Source organism: Equus przewalskii, chromosome 1, assembly GCF_037783145.1.
Source record: "Equus przewalskii isolate Varuska chromosome 1, EquPr2, whole genome shotgun sequence".
Lineage (NCBI taxonomy): Eukaryota > Metazoa > Chordata > Mammalia > Perissodactyla > Equidae > Equus > Equus przewalskii.
In genome coordinates, this window is record NC_091831.1 from 52479082 (window position 1) to 52494555 (window position 15474).

General features: G+C 33.2%; 1 protein-coding gene across 13 annotated transcripts in view; it reads right to left on the reverse strand.

Annotated features, from left to right (window-relative positions):
* The window catches only part of JMJD1C (jumonji domain containing 1C), a 346491-nt gene that overhangs the window by 45241 nt on the left and 285776 nt on the right, over nt 1-15474 (reverse strand). For all 13 annotated transcript variants that reach the window (XR_011523679.1, XM_070563438.1, XM_070563432.1 and 10 more), the window contains one exon: nt 446-551. Coding sequence is in view for 8 of the 13 variants with exons in the window: in XM_070563438.1 (XP_070419539.1) it covers nt 446-551 (106 nt within the window). In the remaining 5 variants the exon portion in view is untranslated. The remainder of the gene's footprint in view (nt 1-445; nt 552-15474) is intronic.

Genomic DNA, 15474 nt, shown 5'->3' on the forward strand with positions numbered 1-15474 from the left:
TAAAAAAAGGAAACAGAACTAAGACTTGCATTGTGGTCATTGCTGAGGAAAGCAACTGAAATAGGCCACTTTTATCAGATACCAACAGCATTCTTCAAAGGAAATCAATTGTGGCTTTGGGCAACCCTCTACTGCAAACAACACTTCCTTCTCCAGGAAGGACACACCTAAAGTATTCTGTAATATAGAAATTTTCCTATCAACAAAACACCTGTGTGGTTATAAATTTCATGCCAGGCATTTAGCTCAAATTAGTTAATAAACTGGTGAAGTTATTATTATGACTTTGCTATTATTTTCCCTGGACTGTATATAACTCAAAATATTAGACTGAGTCTTCTATTTATGTTGCACATAACTGAACAACAAAAACCAAATGTGAGAAACTGCCCAGTTTAAAACAAAACAAAACAAAGGAATTAATGCATAACTTCAAAATATTTACCTTGCATAAAAATCTCCTGAACCTTTTGTTCCTTTACCCAGACTTTCACTTCTTCCTGAAGTTGTGGGTTGTCCCTGAGAACTGGGTTTAGGCTGTCTATGTCGTCCTAGAATTATAGATTAAAAGAAAGGTGCATGTTACACTCTCCTAACATTAATGTTACCGACTTTCCCTCTTATATGTTGTAAGGACTGAAGGAAATTCCTTGATCTAAATATATGCAAAAACACAAATTCGTAAGTTATATTTCATTAGCAATTACATAACAGCAGAGCATAAGAAATTAATCCATGGTAAGATTTGATTCCTGACAACAATATCCCAAAGACAAAATTTAAGACTTACTAATGTGTTTTCTAACTTTAAGTATGGCCTTATACAGTCACCTTTTTAAGGACTTCACTATAGAACTAAGAAACAAACCAAACAGCATCAGGTCATCCAAGGTTGGCAGCAAAAGAATCAAATTTGAATATTTTAGTGACAACAAATAAGCACAGAGACGAGTCACTCTCTCCCCATCGAGTTTTAAACTACAAAAGATATTACCCACTGTGTCTTGATTTAAATGCCATCAAATTCAGTTCTACTCAAACTCTTCTGACCAGTAACTTCACTGCTAAGAGTTTTATTTTTTCCAGCCAGTGTCAAAGCATCCAGGCAATTAAAATTACATTACTGATGGTATTATCCTCATAACAGGGTGGATCTAGCCACAGAAACAACCAGTTCTCTCTCCTTGGAGATGTGAATCACACAGTCACATGGTTTCCCACAATCTGTTGGTCCCCCGCTGGACTCTTTGACATTCTGTTCTCTCTCTCTCTCTCTCAAAGCACCTCTGCTGCTCCTGCATTTGAGATCTGCGGCAGGAGCCCTAGAGTAGAGCTGGGAAGAACAACAAAGCAGCACTGTCAATAGGTGGCCCCTTTAAAAGTGGACTGGCAGATCATGGAAACCAGTGAAGAGAAAGGAGCTAAAGGAAGGGAATTATATCTGGTAAATAAAAATAATTTGGCATTTTGGGAAAGCCAAAAAATGGCTGAAGAGTACAAAGAAGGACCCCTCCCCTAATCAAGCAGGTCATACTTCACTCTTCTGCTCTGAAGTTTATCCAAGTAAAGCTTTTCCATCTCATCTCATCACTGCTTTACAGGACTAATCTGTATTTTTGGAGTAATATTGTGGTAAATACTCTGATTACTTCATTTATACCTTGCACCACCAGGCAGAAGTAAAGGCCTTTAAAGTTATCAACTATGTTCCTTGGAAAATATACAGAAATGGTACTTTACAGCAGAAGGAAATACTAAAGTAGAAAAAGTGTCATACAAAAAGTAGGTATAATTGTCATTTTGGGGAAAAAAAAAGGTCTATGACATGTCTTCCTTTTTGTAAAGAAACTTTCTGGCTGCCCCTTTTCTCCAAACCCCTTTAATAACACACTGCATATTTGTTTAACCTCGCCATTTTAGAAATAGAAGATACCATGGAAAATTCAGACCCTGTTGATGCATACCAGGTGCCAATCTAGTCTATAACAGATGAAACACAGGAAACTCCTATTTCCCAAGGAAAATCAAAATCATTACCATCTCCAGACAGCTCTGATAGCTATCAAGTTCTTTAAAAATCTTTCTCACTTTAACTTCCATAGATAGATCCAAGCGTAACTCGTTGGAGACAAACACAAGTCTAATCTCTTTCCCACTTGACAGTCCTTCAAACATTGGAATTCTGGTTTTATGTTTCTGCAGCCCTGAGTCTTCTCTAGTCTAGACACCCCCCTGTATTACAATTGCTCTTCTCACTCTTATTCTAGACATTTAACTAGCACGAAGAAGATGGATACTTGTATAGAAAACTACTCAATGACATGGATGTCACTGCTAACTTATATTAAATTTACTATGGTCTTCTGTTCCCAAACCTTTATCTACTTGAGGGAAAGGGGTGTAAGCTGGTATTAAAGCAGCATTGCCAATACTTTGCAGACTGGTACAGGTATGGTCTATAAAACCAGTTCCCTATATTGAAATTGTACAACTTAAAACTATTGGGATATAAAATTTGCTCAACATTTATTTATATTTTATTCAGTCAACAAGTTAAGATAATGGGCTATATTCCAAGATCATTAGACAACATACAAATATATTTTCAACAATGATCCATTCAGTTTTTAGCGGAAAAAACATACCATTCAAAACTGTTAATTTGAGTCTCTTTACTGAAATGAACTTACATAAATTCAAACTTCGATGTATCAATTTCCTCATCTATTAAACAGAGTTACTATCTGCCTCTTTTCATCTTAATAAGTACGCTTTTACAATAAGATTTTTAAAAAGTTACTGAAATTAGTTTTCTTAAAGCATCCAATTCTGAATTATCCATGGTAGTGGATGACATGAATTACTAAACTAGTTAAAACCCATGAAAATTATCCCAACACACTATCTGGTTATGACAGTCATATTGTTGCTGAAGTCTTCCTCCCCTACGTAGGCTGCTTTGTAAGTTACAGGTATTTCTGTTAACTTGTAGTCATCATTCCCATTTTAAAGAGGCTCACAAAAGGATAAATGATCAAATCTTGTAAGAGTTGCTAGCAGGTAGCCAAATGAAGTTCTTTTTCCTATTTACTGACGTAAACAATTTTCCTTTTTTTACATGTTATATTCAGAGAGGTTCATGGTTATAGTCAGAATGTGACAGAGAGACCTACTATTTGAATCTAGTTCTGTGACTCTAGAGCTCAGGTTCTGTTCATCTACTCTCTTTCTCTTTTGAAGTAGTACAATGAAAAGGAATGAATAATAGACACTGTTACTGCCTTTCAAAATCTGACACATTTCTTTACATTATATATGAGGTTAAAGGTAACATTATTTTGTGAAGTCAGAATGGGTCAACAGCAAAAATTGAACATTAGGTAGAAGTTATTTTTCTGTAACCTTTTTAGTTACGTGAAATTCCATATGCAGCGATAGTCTAACACTCACAAAGACGGGAGACTTAGAATATTAAACTCATGCAATCTTATAATCAGAAAGCAATAAAAGAGAAGATAATCACTTTGACAATGCGACTTAGTTATTACCTACAAATTTCCAAATGCTGTATTTCTAGGTAAACACTGCCCCGAATTACTACTTGAGATGATCAAAATACAGATTTTTTTCATGTGCACAGAAAAATAAGATGTAATTTTAAAAAAGCATTTCTCAAAGATAAAAAGTTAAAATCACGTTGGAATCTGTACTTTGACAGTAAGACTACTGTACGAACCTTATTTTTCAGGGATTCTCTACTTCTATCCAAGTTTGAACGAAAAAATAACAACAGCATAAAAAATAAGATCACAGCACTAAAATATTCAGATATGCCTGAGTAGGTTTAATAATAGCAATATTATAAGTGTTCAAAATATTGTTACACACTTTCTAAGATAATAAGGGAGCAATTTGCTTTACCCTAACAAAGTGCTGCTTACCAATCCAACAAATATTTTCTTTATGTCACACATACTCTCAATTTAACTACTGTTAGAAGGGCCAGCAGAGGTATGAATTAGGTAATAATATACCACTTGCTAGTTTCTACCTAGGTGACTTGAGCTGATTGGCTTAATAATTCTAAGAGATTTCCTCTAAAGTTCTAACTGATGTCTAGAATAGCACTTTCATTTTAGGATACAAGAAATATCATAAAACAAGAGCAGTTTCTCTCCCTTCAGACAATTTTGATAGAGAATGACCTAACGCTTGCTCTCAAACTGATACTGATATGTAGCTTAGAAATGGAATGATTTTTCCCTCGCGATAAAATCCCTGACCTTTGTGGTGACATCTTAAATCCCATTATATTACATAAATTCCTCCATAAAAATCATACTTGATTGTATTTTATTTAAGAGTTATAAAAATAACTATCTGTATCTTGAATGTCAGGTTAGGTGATGGAACATGCTTTGCCACACCATTCTGCCGTACTCATAATATAAATTCATGCTTCAGCAAAACTATAAATGACTGCTTGTCCTTAGATCCCTGGGGTTGCTAGCCAACAGTTAAAAACATGAATGTTAAGTTCACATAGGTCAAGAGTGACACCAATTGCTATCAAACCAATTCTTGCATAACTTACAAAATAACCCACTTTGTTAATAACGATTTACTGGGACAGGAAACTTACTAAATTTGAGAGCTACTACAGAGGTCTTATAAACCATCTACAGTTTATTAAATGCAGATACCAGAGAGGTTCTGAAATTTTTCATGATTTATAGAGCTGACAAACTTTTCTTATAAAGGGCCAGAGAACAAATAAGTTAGGCTTTGAGGGCCATACCATCTTTGTTGTCAACTACTCAACTCTGCTACTGTAGCACCTAAAGCAGCCCAAGAATACCATAAATAATACATAAATGAATGAGCATGGCTATGTTCCAATAAACTTTATTACTGGTATTATGAAATTTCAATTTCACAGAATGTTCAGGTGTCATGACATTATTCTTCTTTTGAGGTTTTTTCAACTGTTAAAAACCGTAAAAGGCCTGCCTTATAAAAAGCAGGAGGCAGGTTGAATTTGGCCTGTGGCATAGTTTGCCCACCCATAATTTAAAACAAGAACAAATAAACTACTGGTACAAAGCAAGATTAAAAACTTCTCTTCAATGTAGTGCAATGTAATTTGATGGTGAATTGACTGCAAACTCTAATTCCATAAATGGCTGCATTATAGATATATTACTGAATATAGGAAAATGAATCAATTACCAAATTCTTTTCATTAATAAAGAACATATTTTAAGATAAATAATTTTTTAAGGCTTTCACAAGTAAATGAGTTTCCCTGATACATTCTTGTACCATATTTAGCTTTCCAAATATAATAATGTACTTGATTTTAGTCTGGAAAAATTGTCGACTTTGAAGGATAAGATTTATTACTTTAGGTCAATGAAATTTGTACTCATTATACACAGAAGTTGGTACCATTCACTTCTCTGGACTCCAAAGCAGGGTAAAATAGGTGCATGCATTGAAAAAGGAGAAATTTTCTAAAGATAGTGTTCCAACATTAATCCTATGTTTCATATATCTGCTTTATTAAGAATGCCGGAGATTAACTTCTAAACTCTACATACACAACCCTTTTCATGACAAACATATTTAAAAATTTTACATAATTAACAGCAATAAATAAGTTCTGTGTAAATATATTTCATAATTTCTGGTTGATATGGGTTAATTCAGAAGCCTAGAATCCAGTCTATGATTTAAACCAAAGTAATAGAATTTCTTTCATTCATTCATTCAATGATTCATTCATTTATTTATGTTTTTGCTGAGGAAGATTCACCTGAGCTAACATCTGTGCCAATCTTCCTCTATTTTGCATGTGGGTCACCACCACACGCATCATGGCTGCCGCTGAGTGGTGCAGGTCTGTGCCCAGGAACCAAACCCAGACCACTGAAGCAGAGTGCACTGAACTTAACCATTAGGCCACAGGTCCTGCTCCTAGAATTTCTGTCTTTCAAAAACAAAATTATAGATTCAAATGGCATCAAGAGGGAACAGGCTAACATTTTTATATTATCCATGCAATTCTTTCACCATTCATATAATCAAGGAACAATGCGATACATGCTCATTCTGTCTAAATTATATTCTGAAACCACATGAGAAAAATCTAATTTCAAAATAGAAAGAATATAAATAGTAGTCAATACAATGAAATTGTATTTTTGCTTAATACTATTAATGGGAATGATGTTCAGAAACTTTGAATGACGTTCAGGGTGTATTTTTTCTTGGTTAAAAAATGATTCACTTGTACACAGGGAAAATAAAATAGGAAACTCCAATGTTTCAATCTTTTGTAATTCTTAAATAAGTGCTTTCAAATAATATTCTTAGCATTTGTATTTTTATTTGAAACAAAAATAGAAAAAAATGAAGTGATGAATGACCCTGACACCTCACAATGATTCAAACAATTTCAGTCGATAACTTTAAAATAATTAGAAATATTCTGTTGTATTATTTTTTCCCTAAAAATAACATTTTGAAAGTATCTTCGTCAGACTAAAGTCAGTTGCTACCTTGAAGTTGTTTAAGACAATATCTAGCATGTCAATGGGCAAGTCATTTTAAGATTGTGCATGCATAAAATGAAACCACCACAATTTTCCCCACATTTTTCATGTTTTGAATTATTATCCATTTTCACAGCATCATCATTTATTCATTAGAATTTAGAATAACATATTAAATTATCTAATACCCAGAAGGCTCTACAAACATTATAGAGGTAAATATTTTGTCCTTTACATAAAATGAGAACTGTAAATACAACCAGAGCTTTGAGTGTTATCAGCAATGATGGTTTATAGAATTATAAATATATGAGATACGCTTTATAAAATCTCTGGTTAGAAATTAAGATTGGAAATGGAGGGGGTGGCCCTGTGGCCTAGTGGTTAAGTTTGGCGTGCTCCACTTTGGCAGCCTGGGTTCAGTTCTCAGGCATGGACCAAGACCACTCATCGGCAGTCATGCTGTGGCAGTGACCCACATACAAAAATAGAGGAAGATTGGCACAGATGTTAGCTCAGGGTGAATCTTCCGCAAGCAAATAATCTCATCTATATTGTCTCCTCAGGAACACAGATACTCATTTAAAAAAAAAAAACAAAACAGAGAAGGGGAGGAGACAAACACAGAGTAATTCTTTGCTTCTCTACTTCCTCCAAGACCTGGCTGTATGACACTCTGAATAAGAAAACGATTAGGGCTGAAGAGGAAGAAAATGTCACCACATCCTGCCACAAATTGTCTCCAAGTACTACTGGGAGAAATGATCACAAGCTTTCAAATATTTTATCTGGTATCTTCTGCTATATAAGATAAATGCTGTTATTCCTAAAATACTTCTACCATAATTCTGAGTCTGTATTGTCAACCTGGTGCCTCGATTTGGTAACTTTACAATACATTATATAATAAAACATAAAATTTTTCAGATTTATCATCATTGCTAAAACTTTAAGTTTTAGGCAGAATTTTAAATTATCATTATTATTTAGGAACTAGTTCCTTTCCTGTATATGAATCAAACAATATTTTAGAGTCAAGAGTGTTGGAGACTTTATATATCCACACGAAAAACCAAAAAAACGATATTATGACTTTAATATACATGAATCATAATTAAGCTGGTATATATGATTCATTCAACACTAATCTTTAATTTGTGTGATTTTTTTTAGAGAACAAATCTGACTTCAATGGCAATTAAGCCTCCCATTTAGAAAAGCAAGCTTTAGAAGCAATGGCCTGTTGCAAACAGCCTGGGTAGCCTTAGGAAGTTCTTGCCAAACACAGTCAAAGGGATTGACTGGTTGTAGAAATCAGCAAGCAAGCCTGAGGTCAGCAGTGCATTTAGAGGTGGGGCCTACACTATGGATTACAAGCACATAAAACAAGGAGACATACTATTTCTTTTACTTAAATCTTAAGGACTTACTTTCATACTGTTTCTTCTAAAGTCTTTTTTGTCAGTCTTAAGAATTATCTTGTCAATATACCACTATAACATGAGGGCATCGCCTTTGTAGAATATCCCTTTTCTGATGATGTCCTGATTAAAATAACCTACCAATCTTTCTAAGTTGTTTTATTTACCATATCTCATGGCTCCTAGTTTCAGCAAAGCAATTCTATGAAACACATGAATGTTAAAAATGAAATAAAACAACTATGTTTGGCCCTTTGTAATGATAACATAATTTACCTTTACCTATAAAAATAAATTGAAAATGGGAAAATGATATTAGTTAATAATTCATTCAGAGAATTACTACAGCTGAAACCCTGTAGTTTGATCCTAGATTATTAACCCCAGGGGGTGGTGGGGAGAGGAGAAGGCCATCATCCTCAAAAGTCTACCTTGAAGCTTACTGCCACCATAAGCAACCGGCCATTACATATCCATTCAAATATTTTAGGAATCTCTCCTTGAAACTTCCATTTGGTACTACCTGCAAGAATTTATATCATTAATAACTGAGAAGGAAATAGTTAACATTAATTTAAGAGAAGTATATGCCACGAGAAATTATGAAAGCAGTGAAAAGTTCCTAAATTTTTAAAAAGTCTCAAGTATTTTTTACTTTATGTATAGTTATAATTCTATCATGTTTCTCTGGACTCATGATTTCCCAAAATTGAATAAAGTGAAGACATGATAATGTGAAACAACATTCCCATATTATTTTCATCATATATGCCTTCATCACTGAAGGAATTTCAAAGTTCATTTTCTGTTTACTTAAAAAGTATTTCTTCTCTTCAAATATTTGGCAATCCATAATTCTTGGGAACTCAAAGGCTACTGTAAACGTCATTTAAAGTGAGAAAGGTTCTAACTACAATGATCTCTACTTCCACTTAATATTTTAAGTTATTCTCTCTACCAGCTAATTTTGACACATTCTTGATTTAGAGAAGTGCCTTTGGCCTAGAGATTATCAATACAGAAATTATCAATACAGAAGAAAAAACAAAACAAAACATATTTAAAAGAATTCCAACTCAGAAAAGGTTGTCATAGTTTTAGTTAATTCTTTATAGTTCTAAATGTGTGCAATTCACCTGTATAAAGCACAATACGCTCAACTTAGCATTATTGTTTTTCAAACAGTATATTAATAATTTATATTAATAACTTGCATTATTTATCAAGTATGTTTCCTTAGGGATAAGAAGATAATCATTCTCACTCTGACAAAAACACTGCCTGAAACATTAGTGCTGATAAAAGTAGACTAAATAAAGTAGAACCAAATTTTAGACTTCATGTCTAACAAAAGAGCAAATCTCAAATCACAATAAACATAGCAGGCAAACAAAATTAATGATGAAAATAAGAGTATTTTAATATAATTTTCTATCATTATTAGTTTGATTTTATATCCTGGAATTAAAATATTTCCCCAAAGAAAATCCATTTAGGTAAAGGGATACAGCTTTAAAAAGACTATACCTTGGCTTAAAAGATAACAAATACCATCACAACATTTCTTTTCTTCATTATTTTTCCAACTAGAAAGATTAATACAACATTTGTCAAGAATGATAACTTTCCTAAATTATTCTAAAGATCAAAGCCTCATTTGCAAAGTTCCTAAGTATTTGCTATGAAACAGATACTGTGCTAAACATTTTACATTCACTATGGCAATTAATTTTCAAAATAATATTATGATGCAAGTATTGTTATACCCACTTTGTAGACGAGAAATCAAGGCAAAGACAGATTAGGAGATTTGTCGTTACACAGATTGTAAATACTGGTGTACGGATTTGAACAAAGGCAGAAGCCTGACTTGAACTTCACACTTTTAATTATCACAGTATACTACATTTCCTTTAATTATCTCCTTGCCTTTGCACATCCTAATTCTGCCTGGTCTGTGATGATTTTCCTGTCCATCAGTGGATGTCTAACTCATTGTTTAAAATTTAAATATTTATGCATTTTGATACAGTAATTCTACTCCTAAAAATTTCTTCTAAGGAAATGCAAAAGGCAGACCAAGATTTACATATAAACATTTACCACAGCACTTATAACGGGAGGGGGGGGAATCAAAACACCTAAACGTCAGCTATTAGGGGATAGAAAATGGTACTTTTTCTAGTAACATTAGTAACATGCAAAAAAGCTGATGTGAAATAAAGCTCAAAAAACAGGTGAGGGATAACCACACTTTTTATGTAAAGGGATGGAGAGTAAATATTTTATGGCTTTGCAGGCAATATTCAACTCTGTCATTTTAGCACAAAAAAGGAGCTATAGGTAATACAAAAACACATGAATATGGATGTGTTCTCATAAAACTTTATTTATGGGCATTAGAATTTGAATTTCATTTAATTTTAACATGGAATAAAATATTCTTTTGATTTTTTTCCCCAATAGTTTAAAAATGTACCAAGATAAATACTTATCTTGCAAGCAGTAAAAAACAGGCAATGGGTCAGACTTGGCCTATGGGCTAGTTTGCTGACACTAAATCTAAATGATCATCAACTATACAAAGAAAATAATTACGCACACACACACACACACACACACACACACACACACGGACCTGGAAGGAAACGTGTCAATCTTTTTTTTTTTTTTGGAAGATAAGCCCTGAGCTAACATCCACCACCAATCCTCTTTTTGCTGAGGAAGATTGGCCCTGAGCTAACACCTGTGCCCATCTTCCTCTATTTTATATGTGGGACGCCTGCCACAGCAAGGCTTGATAAGCAGTGCTAGGTCCACACCCAGGATTCGAACGTGCAAACCCCAGGCCACCCAAGCAAAGCGTGCAAACTTAATTGCTGCACCACAGGGCTGGCCCTGGAAATGTGTCAAATTTTTAATGGTAGTTGTCTCTTGGTTGTAGAGTTATGGGTAAATACTATCCTTCTTCTTTTAATTTTTCTGTATTTTTAGAAAATAAAAAGCATATGTTAATGAAATCAGAAAAAATAATTCAAAAGTCAAGAAAAAAAGACAATTGAAGTAAATCTTTCCTAAAAACTTAACTTTGGACATTTGCTACATCCTCTGTGCTCCTTCACAGTCTTGACGATACCCCTACACATTGCATTTCAATTTTCTGTCTTTTCCCTTGACGTCACTAAATATCTTGAGGTGTTTAATTCTATTTATCTTTTTTACTTCAATTGCCTAGAATTTACTAGCCACATAATCAATAATTCAATAAAATTTTATTGGCCGAATCAGGTGATTTCACAAAGATATCATTCAAAAGTACTGTCTTGAAAAATAAAATCTGATAGTCCTAAACTGGGAAAAACATTATAATATTACAATGAATATTGTCTCTTTTACGTAAAAAGCTCTTACACATCATACCGTGTACTGCCCAAATAAGACATTAAGGCTAATGACAAAAAAGTATGTCACAAAAAAACATCAACGAAAAAAAACTGGGAAAGTAAAAATTCTGTCTCACCGTTATTCAAGGACCACAAAATTTAAATGTATTCCAGCTTTTTGGTTGATCAGATCGGGAAAGATAAAAAATTTATGACACCACCATGGTTGGCAAGGCAAAAACTAAGACATACACAAACACTATTTGTGGGAGAGAAAAAAAACTTTTCTCAAAGGCAGTTTGACTCTACACATCGTATTCTGAAACAGTGGGTGTTTCTGTAATTCAAACTAGCTCACAAGGATTTGGAGAAAATAGGTGAATGATGTCAGTATAACACAGAAGTAATGTTGGTTCACATGAAACTTATTTTTTTGCACTACCTGGTATGAGTAGCTGAATATGAAGTATACAAATTAAGCTGAACATAGTACCAGACACAACACCGTCCATTACACTTTATTATTTTAGTTTAATGTAACCACATGCTGACTTATAAGTTCATCTTGATGAGATTGCCCCAATCGTCTTTTATTTTGCTTTTGACTTCAATTCAGTAATTTCAGTTCTTCCCGACACATTCTTTTTTTCTGAGGAAGATTAGCCCTGAGCTAACATCCGCTGCCAATCCTCCTCTTCTTGCTGAGGAAGACTGGCCCTGAGCTAACATCCGTCTTCCTTTACTTTATATGTGGGACACCTACCACAGCACGGCTTGACAAGAGGTGAGTAAATCCACATCCATGATCAGAACCAGCAAACCCTAGGATGCCAAAGCGGAATGTGCAAACTTAACGGCTGTGCCACTGGGCCGCCCCTCCCCGACACATTCATAATATCAAGCAACTTTTACCTTTTTCTTTAAAGATAAAGTACTATATCTACCTAACTTTATTCATTAGAAATATAATGTCTTTTTAAAGTCTACTAGTATTTTTAAAGACTTATGGTTTATATTAGCACTCTTCTTAAACATTTGTATAAGCTTGTAACAATCTACTCCAACACTATTTTTCTCAAAATCCTTGTAACTGTAGCGTTAGATTTTGTAGGTCATGAAGTTTTTCACAGATATGTATATATCTTACATACATACTCTTCCATCCAACAATTAACTTTCAAGGAATCTAAGGAAGTAAATAAGTGACTAACAAAATAATGCATGTATAAGAAGGATCCCTCTATGTGTTTTAAAATAGAAAAAAGGTTTTTTTAGTTGCTCATATACCCATACAATAAAATACAACAGCGCCAGTGAAAATGACTATGTAGACACCTGCTTACTGACAAGGAAAGAAGCTAACGACATAGGAAGAGAAAAACAGATTACAGAATACTAAGAATAGGGTCATATGTTTCATTACTGTCAACATCTATCTATAAGGGTGTGTACCTAAGTATGTTGTGTGTGTATAGATATTATAAAAGATATGCAAGATACATACCAAATATTAACAGCAGTTTCTTTAGCTAACTGAATTATGGATAATCTTTTTCTTTTGCTACACTTTTATGTCTTTTCTGAAAGTTTTTATTTTGCAATGAGTATTTTTTTATAATGAGAAAGAAATTAAACTAGTTTCAATAGGCAAAAGAATGATGTCAACAATTTGCTCATATTAATACTAATTTCCTTTGTACTTACTTTCGAAAACAATTACAATACGATCTGATAGTTAAGTACAATGAGTATATTCCCCAGAACCTTAGCTAGTTTAGAAATTTCTGATACACTTGAGATATTAATACACTTGAAAATACTCTTCGCATTCTCCTAACATTCTGATTATGATAGGAACTCCTTAATTTTATAAAAACCACTAAAAATGAAAACTTTTTAACATGTTGCTACTTAAATTTCTCATTAATAAAAACAGAGTTAAAGGCTTACAGAAAGAATGGGTCACTTAACGCAATTCTACCAAGATGTCATAGATTATACCAAGTATGATTCAACAAAATGTCCTATAAAAACTCTATTTATAAAATAAAAACCTTCAATTCTATAATACATTTTTAATAAATATTAAGTCACAAAATTCAAATTTCACTGAGCTAGAGGAAATACTTTTTTTTTTTACACTAAGAGACTGTGGTACAAAGAAACATTTTAGTATGCATTTGATGGTTAACTTGAGAGGGAAAAAAACTAACAAGAACACACACACACGTAACTGACTTTTTAAAAAAAAGTAATTTAGAAAGCACCATGTAAAATGGATATTTTATATTTATTGTAAAAACAATCTGGCATTTCAGATATTGTGCTAGAGGAGTAAATGTCCATTTTTATAAGTATTTCACCAATATAGCAATTTAAGAAAACCAATGTGATGCACACAAAACCAAACTTCATCAGTTCCCAATTATTCACAGACAGATTATCTATTTTATGTATCCTGGGCCAGCTGTCTCTTCACTCTTATAAAGCTCATCTTTATATTGCCACCCCTGAAAAAAGACACCTCCAATCTTCAGGCTTTCTCACTTTGCTCAGAGTTAAACAAGATGAAGCCAATAGGATGAAAGTCATATCTGCTACCCTTCAAAACATTACAAAACCAAAATTTAAAAGACTCTGGATTGTTGGCATTACCACTCTTCAATCATCCTATATAAGTAGTATCTTTAGGTTTTATTATAGCTTAAATATATCCTAAAGTAACTCTGTATGATTTATGGGACAAATCTATTTCCAGCCTTTAAAAAGTATCTATTTAAGAATAAGCACATTTACTCATCAGTGTAAACAATAAAAAAAGTTTAATTGACAGAAGAGAAGCACTTTCACAAATGTTAACCTCATTTAATCCTAGCAACCCTCTTTACTATATTGACATTATTCTCTCCAGTTTACAGATGAGAAAACATATTCAAAGATTAGGTAATTTACCACAAATCACATGGCTGGAAGGCAAATCACCAAGGGTCTGCCTAATGTCAAAGTCCTTCTCACATAAACTTTTTCCAATCCATGAATCTAAATTTTTAATGCTGAGTTTTCAATAATTTACTTATATTAGTAAAATGATGACATAAAGTGAAAGGAAACCCAATTAACCAAATTATTTTACTGTTATTTTAAATACAGAAAATGACGTTTGCTAAATTAAAACCAGTTCACAGGAATACAGTATTCCAAGATTTGTAAGGGATATCATAAACAGACTCTATATCAGCTATAATTAATTTACCAAATCTTCAAAAAGGATTTTGGAATGGGACATACTATATTAATATAAGTGTCCTATTTATATCAAATCATAAGAAAACAATTACATATCATACTTTATTTGTTCAGTTATATCAAGGTTAAATAAAAGGCTAACTAGATTATTTTTATTTTATTAATTAAAAATAACTACCATTTGGGTTTCTCTGCTAACCTCCCAAGTGAAACTGGTCTTTCAAAAAAATATTGTCTTGAATAAACTTTATGCAGACCTGTAACACTTTCGCATTTTTAACTACAACTTGCTAAGTGTCATTGGTGTAAAGTCCTCTCCTCTCAGAATTACCACAGAGCAAAAATCAGAACAATTAAGTAAAAGTTTTAAAACCACTTGAAGGAAAATGTGTTTCCTTCTAAAGCCACATGTTAATATTCTTTGTGATACTTTTAATAATAGTTTTGAACTTTTTATGGCAGCTCAACAGTTTGGAAGGCAATTTTTCTTTCAAAGCTATTTATCGGCAGGGTTTTTATACAGTTGAGTCATCATGAGTTCAACCTATTGAGTCACCTGCTTACAGCATTTGCCAACCACAATTTACTAACTGCAGCTTCCTCAAACCTACAACTGAACAAACTCAGGAAGGCCTGGGAACTGTTTAATGTTTTCCAAAGCAGCAACTGAAAATATTCTTTCAGAACAGCCCCCGTTTAAAAAAATAAAACAAAAACCCAACTTCCTTGCCCTGGATGAGCACTCCACCTATGGCAGTCTCACTCTACTTTGTGCTCCCCTGTCCTAGGGGGGAAGACAGAGTTCAACCTAAGAAGGAAATAAATTATATGGTTGCATAATATTTTTTGGAAAGCATTCTACTAAAAACA